The following is a 14633-nucleotide window of genomic DNA, read 5'->3' on the forward strand; positions in this document are numbered from 1 at the left end:
GTGGTGCTTCACGGACAACTATGGGACATTGTAGATCCCCCCAGGGCCCACTGGATGGAACGTGGGAGAGTGTGGGCTATGGTATGGACCATTGACTATGGGGTGCAGCGATGCCCAGAGATGTACTTACCAGGTGCAATGGATGTGTCATGATGATGGGAGAGAGTGTTGCTGTGGGGGGAGTGGGGGGTGGGGGCGGTGGGGTTGAATGGGACTTCATATTTTTTTAATGTAATATATTTTTTTTAAATGAATAAAAAATTAAAAAAAAAAAAGAAAATCCAAATTGATTTTTAAAAACATGGGTATCTAGATGGAGGGTAGTGGGCTGACCCACTTTGTTTAATGACTCAGATATGTCTGTATTTGTCTATATATGTCTAAAGAGGAGGGCCCTTGGTTCTTGGGCCATGACACGTGGGGATCCTGAAGCCCAAAGGCAGGGCATTGTGGTGGCACTATTCTTCACTAGATCTGCTAAATACCAGTTGCCGTGGCTTACCTTGAGACAAGAAGAAAAAGTATTATGAATAATTTCTTGTTTTAGTTATCTTAAGAGGTTCCCTTCTAGGTGCTGTCATATAACTTGACTGAATATGTCAGCAGAGGTGTGGGGGGGAAGGACATTGTCCTCTGGAAGTGAATTGCATGAGAAAGCAGTCGGCATAAGGTAGCCAGGGCTGGGCTAGGGCAGGCAAAGATGTTTACGTTCGCTGTAATTTTTCTCCCTCTTCCTGAGGAACTTGGAGTAACAGTCTCTCACCTGTTATGCAAAGTACTGTCTTGGTTTAATGGAGTGAGCACATCTTTAAAGACGGTTTCTAAGATTCTTACATGTCTTGAAGAAGCCCATTTCAGAGAAGCCCGTTTCAGAGCAGGAAGTGTATGGCCAGCTGCCAAGCATGTTGATTTGAGGGAAAGTAGTTTTGGTGGTCCTCCAAACCCTTATCTATGAGTGGCAGGAGCCATTTTCAGTTCAACAGTATGCAAGGGTTTCTACCTCGAGGCACCCTGCAAATAACGAACAGGCTCAACTCACAATGATGAGAAGGGCCTAAGTATGTGTCCGCGGTGGACTTCCTCAGTGCCCTCAGCCTGCACTTCAGCAGCACCATCTTTCCAGGGCTGTGCTGGCTTCTTGGTAGTTTGTCTGAGCACCATCAGCATCTCGGGGGCTGAGGTGATAGTGGGGTTTGGTAAACTTCTGTTCAGATTTAGACTTTGAAATGTAAGGTCATCAAAATTATTTAAGCAGAAAGAAAAGTTTTTAATTTTTCTGTGATCTGAAATTTCAGCCTGGCTTACAAAACTCTGCCTCAAAGATGGGTATCTCTCTCTCTCAATCTCTCTTTCTCTTACCTGGAATGAAGATTGTTCTTGCAGTGCTGTCAGGTTGTGTTTCTGTTGGATAGTTAATCAAACATTTAATCTGTTCACCTCAGTGAAATGATGACATGGAAAGCCTTTGGCTCTGTGGTTGGCGCAGAGTGCTCTATAAATGATTGATACTGTCTTGCATTGTCACCTCTAGTAGAAGACCTCTTCCCTCATTCAGCTTTCTGCTTGTTGCTCAGAGAATCACATTTTGGAAGATGTGAACAAATGCGTCATTGCTCTCCAAGAGAAAGATGTGGATGGGCTGGACCGCACAGCTGGTGCAATTCGAGGCCGGGCAGCTCGGGTCATTCACGTAGTCACCTCAGAGATGGACAACTATGAGCCAGGGGTCTACACGGAGAAGGTGCTGGAGGCCACCAAGCTGCTGTCTAACACAGGTACTGGGGCTCCCTCCCTGTCCAGTGCTCCCCAAACACCAGATGGTCTAGGTGGGGCAGGGCCATATTTTCAGCCCAGAAAAGAATGTCAGGCCCTGTGGTTAAGAGGGTATGTGATCGGCACTCAGCTTAGAGAAGTCTGACTGGTGCATCAGACCTATAGGAAGTCGGTCAGCCAAATTAAGGCCTCACAAGCGCATTTCCTTCACAGTAATGGGTGATCTCGGGTCTAATTCTGAACACAAAGACAACCTGTGAGTTAAGTCTACTGTTAGAGAATAAATACTAAAGTCGGATTCCAATTTTAAACAAGGTCTCGAGTTAATCACACCTCATGTTCTCAGCCATCCAAACCCTATCTATATTGTGGAATCTGGTCACAAAGAAAATAACTCAAATGTTTGAAAAATACTGCATTTAATTTTTTAAACATAACTGCTCTTCAACATAGATAGAAGTAAAGGCTCTTCATCATAAACCTCTTGTGTGATGGAGAAATTTAAGGAAGGTTGGTGGAAGGATGGTATCTGCTTGGCCAGCAGGGTCTGCTTGCCCCTTTCTTCACAGTCATGCCACGGTTTACCGAGCAAGTGGAAGCAGCAGTGGAGGCCCTCAGCTCAGATCCCGCCCAGCCCATGGATGAGAACGAGTTTATTGACGCCTCCCGCCTGGTGTACGATGGCATCCGGGACATCAGAAAAGCGGTGTTGATGATAAGGGTGAGTAACGGCATTTCAGACATTTTAACAGCTTCTTATCATTTGCTAAACTTGAGCAATGCATCATTCTGGAACTCAACAGATGCAGTGGCAGTATATTAAAACCATGAATCTAAAAGCTGTTAAAATGAGTTATATTTAATTATGTTGACTACAATGACTGTTAGTTGCAAGTTAATGCCCAAACTTGGACAGAGACATGGAGCTACAAGAGTTGGCCTTGATGCTTTAATTTAGGGAAACAGTCACGAAATTAAAACGGTATAAAGCTTCTGTGTGAGTTAGAAGGGAACCACAGAAGAGAAAGTCTCTTACGTTAGTTTCAGATGGGGCAGTATTTCCCTAAGGCAAGTTGAAGTCATTCTTACCCTTGAAGGGTGCCCCAGGCACTGCTTTGCCAGAACCCCATTGCGGTCAGATGAGGACTGGACTGCTCAGCCCCTGGTGATGCTCCCTGGATCAGGGGTGTTCGACTCCTCTCCCTGTGACTGAATGGATGTGCCACCTGCCCAGGGTCCTATTTGACCTATCTTCTCTAAGAGCAGTAATTTTCATCACCTGAGGAATAGTCCAGGGACCTCTGTGGGCTGGCGTGAACAGAGGGCTCTCAGACACTCCATCATGCAAACCCAGGGCGCTGGGCAAATAAACAAAAAAGAAACAAAAGATTACATTGCCTGTTTTTACCTTCATAGCAGCCTTTGGTACCCCAGGATTCATTTAATTTTCTTTTTGTCACAAAGTGGGAAAGGCATAAGAGTCAGCTTAATAGCATATAAAAGAACACCTCTCTTTTTAAGACTGCAACCTTTTCCACCCAGGACAATTCTCACCTTAGTCTTAAGATACAGGTGTTGGGCAAGTTACATTAAGAAGTGAAAACCTTGTGTTATACAAATAAAGAGAATCTTGTTTCAGTGGTGGACACTGAAGCCCTAAAGCCCGTGGCAGCGTCTCTTGGTTCTTAGGCAGTGCTGATGTGGTGCCTGGCGTGTGCACGGGTGGAATGGAGACTCTCAGATGAATGATGAGTGATTTTAACTTTACTACCCAGAGCTGGTTGGGAAAGTCCAGAATTCCGTCATGGTATCTTGGTGCCAGGCTTCATGTTCTCCAAGTGCAGCTCAACGAGTCTGTCTTTGTCCAGGCCTCGGGGTTAGGGGCAGCAGAGTTCACGTGACGTGGACCTCTATCAACAGCAGGTCCTGGGTGTATGCTGAGCAGTGTGTAGCCCCACGTGTCCAGCTGGGGTGGTGGGCCCTGGGGCTCCAGTGCTGGAGCCTGGATGCTTGGGTTGTTTTGACTCATGGTGTCTTGGTGGCAGACTCCCGAGGAGCTGGATGACTCTGACTTTGAGACAGAAGATTTTGATGTCAGAAGTAGAACAAGCATCCAGACAGAAGATGACCAGCTGATCGCTGGCCAAAGTGCCCGGGTAAGGAAGCGCCCTCTGGAGCAATTTAACTTGTTCTGCAGGGCCTCACTATCTTTATCAGGCCTTTTCCAGGAAAACACACTCCTGATAGTCCAAACACTGTTTTCCACCCATTTTCTCCTGCAGTAGGAGTGACATTGACCAAAGTTGTGGCAGCTGCAAGTCTGTTGTAGTTCCTCCAAAAGGTCTCCTCAGCTGGGAGCAGGGCAGGAGCACAGGCCTCCTCCACTTTGACCTGAGGCTTTCGTTTAAGCCCATCCATTCAGTGGGGTGTTTGTTAAAAGGATTTGAGATTTGAAAAGATTGTTCTTTTGCCCATCTAAGTGCTGCCATAGGTATGAAATATTTCATTATTCATGTATTAAAAAAAGATAATATTGTACATTCAAGAAAACCAGCCTGAGCTGTTGCATTTGAGACATTAAATTATCAATAGCATTTATGTTTTTGGTAGGATGCCATGAAATATTGCTAAGAAACCTTTCCTCTTTCCTTGGAAATCATTTTGGACAGTGATTGCATCTCTGTTTTAAGCTGCAGTCAGTCATGAGCAGTTTGGAAAGCTGAGTGGGACTCAGGACCCCGGAGTCTATGAGGAGGGCAACAGATCTCCTAGTGCTGCACGAGTAGATTTAAATGCCGTGTCAAGTCACCAAAATGTACATTCCTTAGCAAATTCTCCTCTGCCTGCCCTCTTCAAAACATACACATTTATAGTTCACTTGAAAAGTTGGGGCTATAAATTAAAATATGGCCTTAGGAAATGTCCTTTCAGGGCCCTCCAGGGAAAGGGCTCCACACATTAGCCTTTCTCCCGTTTCCTCTCCCAAGGCAGGAGGCAAAGGGTAACACTGTGAAGAATGAAGCTAAGCAGGTTCTGACCGTGCAGATGTGATCATGGAGCTCCCATAGTAGCCTTCTATGTCTCTCTCACACTCCACTGCCCTCCACACTAGAATTTGTTCTTAAAAGTGGGTCAGGAATTCAGTCTGCCATAAACTTTTGCACAAAATGAAAAGAAATAGCCCTTCAGGCAAAATGAAATCTATTAAAGTATTATCCTACCTGTGTCGTATATTGGCTGTTGGAAATATTCTCGGCTAATGCACTGTAAGGACTTCATATTTTCTTTATGTAAGAGATTACTGTGCTTCTGATTTCAGGCAATCATGGCTCAGCTTCCCCAGGAGCAAAAAGCAAAAATTGCAGAACAGGTAGCCAGCTTCCAGGAAGAAAAGAGCAAGCTGGATGCAGAAGTGTCCAAATGGGATGACAGTGGCAACGACATCATTGTGCTGGCCAAGCAGATGTGCATGATTATGATGGAGATGACGGATTTTACCCGGTGAGCCACTTGCTTCCCCACAGGTCACCCACACGGGCAGGTCAGGCAGGCAGGACTGTGTTCCAGGGCAGCCCTGGGCCTGCTGCTCTGTAGACATCTTGTCCTTTTATTGTCAGCTCTGAGGGCTTCATATACCATGATCCTTCTCTTTTTTCAGAGGTAAAGGACCACTCAAAAATACATCAGATGTGATCAGTGCTGCCAAGAAAATTGCTGAGGCAGGATCCAGGATGGATAAGCTTGGCCGCACCATTGCCGACCACGTAAGTGACACAGTTGTCATGTGGGTCTCCACACTCCATTCTGGGACTTGGGCAGCTCTAACCATATCTTCCATGGGCCACCGCAGTCTTCTACTCATCTTAAAAATTAGTTTTTACTCGCCAACCTTCTTGGTTAATACAAGCATAGATTTTAAAGGATTTCTGGATTTGTTTCTTTGACAAGTCATATGAGCCAGCCCAATCTGCATTAGAGTCCATCCCTGAAGCAGGTGTATATGTTCTGAAATTCTCCAGCTAAAAATAGCCTCTGCTGTTACCCTCTGTCTTTATTAGCTCTCAGTTCTTTTCTCTGGGCCATAGCTGTTTCTGTAGCACTGGAGCCAGAAAGAGGAGGAACCAGGCAGGGCCTTCTCTCCCTTGAAGAAGGTCCCTTCTTCTGGTCAGGTCTTCAGCAGCCCCAAGTCCTCTGCTTGCTTGGGTTAACTCATCCCTCCTCCTCATTTGCCTGAAATTAATGCCATCTTTCATCTGGTATTTACAGTCGTGCCTCCTTCTTGAGCAGATAATGTGCCTCTGAGCACAAGAGCTATACATTTGGAGGGTTATCGCCTTGTTAAAACATTCTGACTTGGCCCCATACCCAGGCTTTTGCTTGCTGGAGCTTGTTCTCACCTGGGCAAGGCATGGCATGGCTTCCACACTGTCCACAGGCCTGGGGTGGAGTCCTTGACAGGAGTGGTTTCCCTGCCGTCAAGCAGTCAGTGAGAGGGAGGATCAGAAAGAACAGCCAGGGAAACGGACTTGGCCCAGTGGATAGGGCGTCTGCCTACCACATGGGAGGTCCGCGGTTCAAACCCTGGGCCTCCTTGACCCATGTGGAGCTGGCCCATGTGCAGTGCTGATGCGTGCAAGGAGTGCCCTGCCGCGCAGGGGAGCCCTACACGCAAGGAATGCACCCCGTAAGGAGAGCCACCCAGCACGAAAGAAAGTGCAGCCTGCCCAGGAATGGCGCCGCACACATGGAGAGCTAACAAAGCAAGATGACACAATAAAAAGAAACACAGATTCCCGGTGCCGCTGACAAGAATATAAACGGTCACAGAAGAACACACAGCGAATGGGCACAGAGAACAGACAACTCGGAGAGGGGGGAAGAGATAAATAAAAAATAAATCTTTTAAAAGAAAGTACAGCCAGTGCTGGGCAGCAGAGTCAGGGTTTCATGAACCACTTAAATTGCATCACTTGCCTCCATCCTCAAGCAGATAGTAGGGTAGGGGTGGTGACTGCCGCCAGGTAACTTCAGGCATACCTGGAAGAGACTGTGGGTTTGTTCCAGAGTGCCGCAATGAAGCAAGTCATGGATTTAAAATGTAGAAGTTAGGTTTACACTAGACTGTAGTGTACTAAGTACAGTAGCATTGTGTCTAAAAAAAAATCTCTGTACGTACCTTAATTAAAACATGACACAGACACGAAGTGAGCACATGCTAATTGGAAAAATGGCACCAATAGACTTGCTCGTTGCAGAGTTGCCACAAACTTTGTAAAAAATGCAATTTCTGCGGAGCACAATAAAACGAGGCATTCCTCCACGTAGCTTATCTCTCGGGCCCTTTGCTCTAGCAAGGAGAACAAGAAAGCATGTTAGTGCCATACTGAGCCTTTCAGAAATAGCCCTGAGCAGAGGGCCTGCTTGTGCTTGCTCTCCCCTCAGTGCCCAGACTCGGCCTGCAAGCAGGACCTGCTGGCCTACCTGCAGCGCATCGCCCTCTATTGCCACCAGCTCAACATCTGCAGCAAAGTCAAGGCCGAGGTGCAGAACCTCGGCGGAGAGCTCGTTGTCTCCGGGGTGAGTGGAATTGGTGAAAAGGGGTGGTCAGTGGGATTGTGCTGGCCCTTGTCCAGAATGAAAGCAGCCAGTTGCCCAGATACACACTCCTTACCTGTCCTAAACTGGGAATGTCCGTGGTGGAAAACACTGAGGTTTCACCTTGGTCCCAGGGGCCCAGGGCTGCACGTCACCTAGTCACTGCTCAACTGTAGCTCTGTTTAGCATGGTGCAGTGACAGCTGTGAGCTATTATGAGGGCTGGCCTCTTCCCTTTTGCTGGCCACTCACTGGGAAAAAGTATTTTTATCTTCTTTGCCTTTTTTTTCCCCAGAGAGGAATTAGCCTGTTCAAAAATTGCATAGTTGCTTCCTCAAACTCCCTCCACCCCTCAGAGTGCCCAAGTATCTATTCCTTTTTCTGTTTACTATGTCACAGTTCTGGACCTCTTCTCACCTTGTCGTGGGGGAAGGAGGAAGTTACGCTGGGTGTGCTGGGGTTCACTGATTCCCCCTGGCTTCTGCTAGTCCCACTGAATTTCCTTTAAAAGAAATACTTTATATGCTGGGGATATACCGTCTCTGCAACATAAATGCCCCTCTCACGAGGGAGCAGTTTTCTAAATTCTCTAAATGAGTGGAGGAGACCCTTGTCGTGACTGCTGGATGGGGGTCTGCCTGGGTGGCCTGGCCCCTCCCCCTCCCCTTCCTCCTCAGTTTGGTACTTGTGGTTGTAGCTCCATGTGAGCCCTCACAGGGCCCAAAAGAAAGAGGCAGGTCCTCCCTCAACTAGTTTGAGTGAATAAAAACTTGAAAAGGGCTACTAAGATGCCTGTTTTCATTACCACTCCCTTTTCTTCTTCAAAGGATCCAAAACACAGCATCTCCAGGGTATGGGGATAAGAGCAGCCCTTGAGATCCCGTCATGAGAGATGGGGCTGCTGTCAGCGTCCGCAGGCCCAGGCCCTCGTGGGGGTGGGCAGGAGGCCAGGGCCGTGTCCTCACCGCCCCGTCTGTGCCTTTCAGGTGGACAGTGCCATGTCCCTGATCCAGGCAGCCAAGAACCTGATGAACGCCGTGGTGCAGACTGTGAAGGCCTCCTACGTGGCCTCCACCAAGTACCAGAAGTCTCAGGGCATGGCTTCCCTCAACCTCCCTGCCGTGTCCTGGAAGATGAAGGCGCCCGAGAAAAAGCCCTTAGTGAAGAGAGAGAAACAGGATGAGACACAGACCAAGATTAAACGGGCTTCGCAGAAGAAGCACGTGAACCCGGTGCAGGCCCTGAGTGAGTTCAAAGCCATGGACAGCATCTGAGCCTGCCCCAGCCGGCTGCCCCACCCTCGCTCCTAAAGATCAGCCGCTGTTCTTCACGCAGATGTATTTGCTAAATAGATCACTGATGTTAGATTCCACAGGGAAATAGGCAGATTTTTAATTGGCCAGGTGGTGAATTTTGCAAGGACATGTTTGTGTTTAAATTGGTCAAAACTGCTTTTAGGATTCAGGAACCTATTTCTATCTATATATTTTTTTATAAGCTTAAATAAAAATTCCATAACCAAAGAGAAATCACATTAGCTTGTTGATAACACTCCTGGCTAAGCCGTGGCGCTCGTGTGCTCAGTGGCAGTCGGGCATTTGGGTAACCAGCGAGCATTGTGGGCATCAGAGGAAGCAGCCCCTGGAGAGGGAACATCCCCAGAAAGGTCTTCAGAGGGACAAACCATGCAGAACCCAGCAAAACATAACAGGGTATCATGGATAAAATGGATTACTCGCTTGCTGACAAAATGAAAATTTACTAATGTACTTTGCTGCAGGACATTAATAAAGTTGCCTTTTTCAGACTAGAATGTTGTGATGCTGTAATCAGAACATGCCCCCACCCCCTTCCAGCTTCACATGCAGATTCACCATTGGGCTTATTTCTAATAATTGCAGTTTTTCCTGCCTTGGGCTTGCGAGAGAAGCCTGACAAAATAGTGTTTGCTTAGGCAATAATTTAGACTTTACCTTATTTGTGATTACTATAGTGATTACTGTAGCTACAAGGTATAATTTTAGCATCTTATTTAAATTTTATGAATTTGAATTTTGTACACTAACATTTCCCAATAAAGTCCACTATGAAACCAAGTCTACAAGGCCCGAGTTGTATTCTCCGCGCTCCAGCAGGGTCATGTTTGCCCCCCGCTCCTGCAGTACTCTGCGCCCTCCTGAGTATCCTCCTCCTGGCCCTGGGACAGTGCTGTCCCGTGAGGGCTCTGGCTGAGGGCTCTATGGCCTTGCATCTGTCAGGCCAGCCCACACAACAGTGTCCCTTGTCCGTTCAAATGCCCCAACCTGCACCTACTCTGCCAGTGATCCCCAAGTTGGGACTCTAACGTCTGTTCTTCCAGGAGGTTAGGTCAAAACCTTGGTGGCCTCCTTGACTTCACCATGAATATCTCCCCTCTCTCTCCTGAATTACTGCTGTCAGTGTACAACCATACCATCATAATAGCCTTAAAGGTAAACGCCCTCTTCAACCCCGTGTCCCTTCCCTGCAAGCATCCCCATCTCGAGCATAACTGCTGAAGTGTCGGGTCTCTGTCCCGCTTCGCTTCCCCGCTTCCATCCCCCTGCACACCGTCCCAGTGAGCCCTCGGCCCCGCCTCGCCACTGCTGTCCCTCTTGCCAAGGTGGCTGGCTCCTTGGTGCCAGGGGGCTGCATGCCTCCTCCTCTTACCATGTTTCAGAATTGAGCTCCTTCCCTTACCGCTTCGTGTGCGACGCAGGACTCTCCTTGTGGCTTGCTTCCTTCGGAGATGCTCGTTCTCCTTTTCCTAGTTGTTAAATGTGGTCGAGGGCTGAGGACCTGAACCCCTTCTGCTCTCTGTTTACACTCACTCTTCTAATGTCAAACCAGACTGCTGGTTTATACCATCCAAATGCTGACTTCCCTGCTGAACTCAGCTTGTGTGACTGTCTCCTGGATTCTCCACCTGGAGGTCTAATACACCGTCAAACTTGACCTTCCAAACTGCTCGCCGTCTCTCTCCACCTCCCTGCTGTCTTCCTCACCTCTCTAGTTGGCACTATTGGTTACCTTATTTCTCAGGCCAAATGCCTAAATATCAAACCTTACCTTTAAAGTGAATCCAACATCCATCCACCCACCAGACTATTACCTGGTCTAAGCCTTCATCACTGTGTAAGTTATTACAGTTTAACAAATTGCCCAAAAACTCAGCAGCCAAAGCAACAAATGTTTATTACCTCACTCAATCTCTGAAGACTCCAGGAGCAGCTTGGCTGAGTGGTTCTGACTTGGGGGCTCTGAAGCCTCCTCCGGCACTGGGGGATCTGCTTCCAAGCTCTGAGTGCATGTGCCTTGCTGCGTGGGCCATTCCATAGAGCACCTCACAGCCTGGTAGCTGGCGTCCCCAGAGTGAACGAGCTGAGAGAAGGCAACCAAGAAGGAAGCTGTGGCAGTTTGATATTATTTATGAATCCCAAGAAAGAAAAAGGATTGTGTTGTAAACTGGTCTGTTTCTCTGGTGTGATACGCTTTGATTGTATAATATCAGATTCGGTTAGGGGCCTCTGATTAAGTTTACTTGATAAAATCAATTTAGGCTTCTCGTTGGGCTACATAAGTAAGATGTTTCTGTAGCTTGCATTCAGTCCCTGCTCCCTGTGGCCTGTATAAATGGACACTCACTCAAGAAGACACACAGAAGAAGATGGGAAGAGCGAGCTCCTCAGGCATGGAAGAGGAGGGGGCTTTGATCTTGCAGCCCCGGGAAGGAAAATGAGCCATTTGTCTGATGGTTTGCAGCTGAGAAAGCCCAGAATGGAAGGCGCCAGTGCCAGAAGCTGGATATAGTAAGCCCTGAGAGACAAACCCTACGCGCCAGCTTCGAGCCAAGATCAGGAAGAACCTGGGCCCACAGAGCCTCAAGAGGAAGAGGAAGGCCCTGGGAGAGACCAGGTCAAGATCGCCGCCATCCTTCTACACATGCCATCTGACTTTGGTGAGAAAGCAGCCTTGGATTGGACTCTTTAGGGCCTTGTAACTGTGACCTTTTACCCCAAATAAATACCCTTTATAAAAGCTGACATTTCTGGTACTTTGCATCAGCACCCCTTTGACTAATGCAGAAGCTATAGTGGTTTTTTTAAAACCTGTTCTCGGAAGTGATAGACCATCATTTCTCTCATATTCTCTTGGTCACAGAGACCCAACCCGATAAATATGGGAAAGGACAACAGCGGGTGCAAGTGCCAGGCGGTAGACTGCCACAGGCCTAGACCACTGTCACATCGCCAGTAGACGCCCTGCTGCATCCTGGCTCCTCCACCTCTGTGCGCACTCTACACAGCAGTCAGAATAATTTCTATAAAACAATGTCATTCCCTTAGCTCAAAGCTGCCAGTGGCTTCCATTGATGTTGGTAAAAGCCAAAGTTCTAAGTGGTCTCTTGCCCTTCTCTGGCCTTTTCTTTCACCATTCTCTTGTTTTCTGCTTCTGTCCCTGGTCTCAGAAATTCCCCGAACTCAACCAAGCTTGTACCTGCATCAGCCTTTGCACTGTGGTTGCCACTGCCTGGGATGTACTTTCCTCAAAGATGGCTCTGTACTTATTTTAGGATTTCCTTAAAATGTTTCATCAAAAGCCACCTTATCCCATGAACTGATCTACCAAGACCGTAACATAAGACATTTCAGAGTACCATCCCCCCACAGAATCTTTGAACAACCAGCAAAAACTGGCAGAGTTGCCTCAAAACTCCAGAAAACAGTTTTAAGGGTTACCGTACCTGGGCAAGTGCTGACTCTGAGAAAAGGAGCCTGAGAAACAGTAAGTAAAGGTTGTGGTGCCCCTGCTATCCCCTCTCCTATTCCCTCCCCAGAGCCCTGTGGAAGCAGCCTGCACTCTCAGTGTGGGTCACTGGCCCCATTCCAGAGGGAGTAGAGTGTCCCTTAGGCATATCCTGGAGTTCCTGTATGTCAGTGCCAGACTATCCACTGGAAGCCTAAAGACTGAACCAGGAAACTGGTCTTGGGTTCTTCTTCCACAACTTGTTCTGAAGGCTGAGAAGCAGCCTGAGGACAACTAAAAGAGTAAAAGAGGTAAGTCAAAACAGCCTTGGGCAAAGGACTACCTGCGTTAACTCAAACAACAAAACACCCAGGAGGGGATGAAAGTCTAATTCAAAGGAACTGTAGGGGCATTGGAACTACTGAAAACATAAGTAGGTGGAATTCCTAAAGCCACCAATAAACAAGCCCAGGAGAAGAAGCACACTCCACGGCTCCACTCAGGCTTGGACTGAGCTTATGTGAGAGCTGAGCACTGAAGGAAACTAACAGCCAAAGCAGAATCAGTTTGCAAAGTCCAAAAGGTGCTTTATGCTTTGGTGTGTCTGTTTTTGTTAGTGCCTGGCATTTTTTGGAAATCTGTGTCATATCACTAGCTAGACACAAACTTAAGGACCAGAGTTAAAACTTTAAAATATTAAAATGTACATTGTGCAGCAAAAAATTACAAGATAAACAAAGAAACAGAAAATGATGGCCCATGCAAAGGAACAAAATAAAAATCCAGAAACCATCTACGAAGAGGACCACTAGGACATACCAAAGACTTTAAAAGCAATCTACAATATGCTTGAGGAGATAAAAGAAGAACAGGAGGAGGAGAAAGAACAAGTAAAAAGAAAGTGCAGACGGAGCACAAACAATGAGGTGGGGAGAATACATTTTTAAAAAATCTTTTAAGAAGAAGAAAATAGTATAAGAAATCTGTGGGATACCATCAGATGTACCAATATACATATTATGGGAGTTTCGGAAAGGAGAAAGGAACAGAAAGAATATTTAAAGAAATAATGGCAGAAAGCTTCCCAATTTAATGAAATACTTGAATAAGTGTGTAGCAGTTTGATACAGTTATGAATTCCAAAAATATTGGATTATGTTTGTAATCTGATCTGTACCTGGGCCTGATTGAGGTATGATTAGGGCTTTAATTGGGCCACATCATCAGGGCATTGAGTCCCTGCCTCTTGGTGGGTGGGGACTTACAGATAAAAAGCACGGCAAAGGACAGAGTTGCAGGTTTCTGATGTTGGAGTTTGATGTTGAAGTCTTAAGCTGGATCCTGGGGAAAAAGACAGAGCCGTTCGCATGATAGTCTACAGCTGACCTTGTGGAGAGAGGCAAAGCCTAGAGAGCCTCATAGTCTACAGATGACCTTGTGAAGAAATAGGGGAGCTGACCCAGAAAGCGTGAATCCTCACAGACGTCAGCAGCCATGTTGCTCCAACACATGAAAATAGACTTTGGTGAGGGAAGTAACTTATGCTGTATGGCCTAGTAACTGTAAGCTCCTACCCCAAATAAATGCCCTTTATAAAAACCAACCAAATTCTGGTATTTTGCATCAGCACCCCTTTGGCTGACTAATACAGTGCACATTCAAGAAGCCAAACAAACCCCAAACAGGATAAACTCAAAAAGAACCATGACCAGACACATAGTTATCAAACTATCCAATGCCTAGGGCAAGGGGAGAGCGCTGAAAGCTGTGAGAGAATAGTATGAGTTGAGTACAAGGGAATTCCAATAAGGTTAAGTGCTGGTTTCTTATCAGAAACTATGTAGGCAAGAAGACAGTGAGACAAAATAATTAAAATGCTAAAAGAAAATTGCCAACCAAGAATTTTATATCCAGCAAGACTTTCTTTTAAAAATGAGAGGGAAGTTAAGGTATTCCCCTATAAACAAAAGCTTAGGGAGTTTGACACGACTAAACCTGCCCTATACAAGCAGAGTTCAAGGGAATGCTTCAGATATGAATTGAAGTGGTGAAAATAAAGGGGAAGTGGACTTGGCTCAACAGATAAAGCATCTGCCTACCACATGGGAGGTCCACGGTTCAAACACAGGACCTACTTGACCCGTGTGGAGCTGGCCCATGAGCAGTGCTGATGTGCACAAGGAGTACCATGCCATGCAGGGGAGAGCCCCACGCTCAAGGAGTGCACCCCATAAGGAGAGCTGCCCAGCATGAAAGTCCAGCCTGCTCAGGAGTGGCACCATGCACACGGAGAACTGATGCAGCAAGATGATGCTACAAAAAGAGAGACAGATTCCCAGGCCACTGACAAGAATAGAAGCGGACACAGAAGAACACACAGTGAATGGACACAGAGAGCAGACAACTGGGGTGGGGGTGGGGGTGGGGGTGAAGGGGAGAGAATTAAATTTAAAAATCTTAAAAAAATAAAGACCTCTGATAAAGATAACCATACTGGTAACT

The 14633-nt window shown here is 46.8% G+C and overlaps 1 protein-coding gene across 1 annotated transcript in view; it reads left to right on the top strand.

Annotated features, from left to right (window-relative positions):
* The window catches only part of CTNNA1 (catenin alpha 1), a 184215-nt gene extending 174752 nt beyond the window's left edge, over nt 1–9463 (top strand). Inside the window, exons 12-18 of the mRNA XM_058279415.2 lie at nt 1575–1775; nt 2343–2494; nt 3819–3929; nt 5093–5274; nt 5432–5537; nt 7216–7350; nt 8354–9463. Of these exons, the coding sequence (XP_058135398.1) occupies nt 1575–1775; nt 2343–2494; nt 3819–3929; nt 5093–5274; nt 5432–5537; nt 7216–7350; nt 8354–8641 (1175 nt within the window). The 3' untranslated portion in view covers nt 8642–9463. The remainder of the gene's footprint in view (nt 1–1574; nt 1776–2342; nt 2495–3818; nt 3930–5092; nt 5275–5431; nt 5538–7215; nt 7351–8353) is intronic.
* Nucleotides 9464–14633: the final 5170 nt, after the last annotated feature.

The sequence above is a fragment of the Dasypus novemcinctus genome, chromosome 2 (genome assembly GCF_030445035.2).
Source record: "Dasypus novemcinctus isolate mDasNov1 chromosome 2, mDasNov1.1.hap2, whole genome shotgun sequence".
In the NCBI taxonomy this organism is placed as follows: Eukaryota; Metazoa; Chordata; class Mammalia; order Cingulata; family Dasypodidae; genus Dasypus; species Dasypus novemcinctus.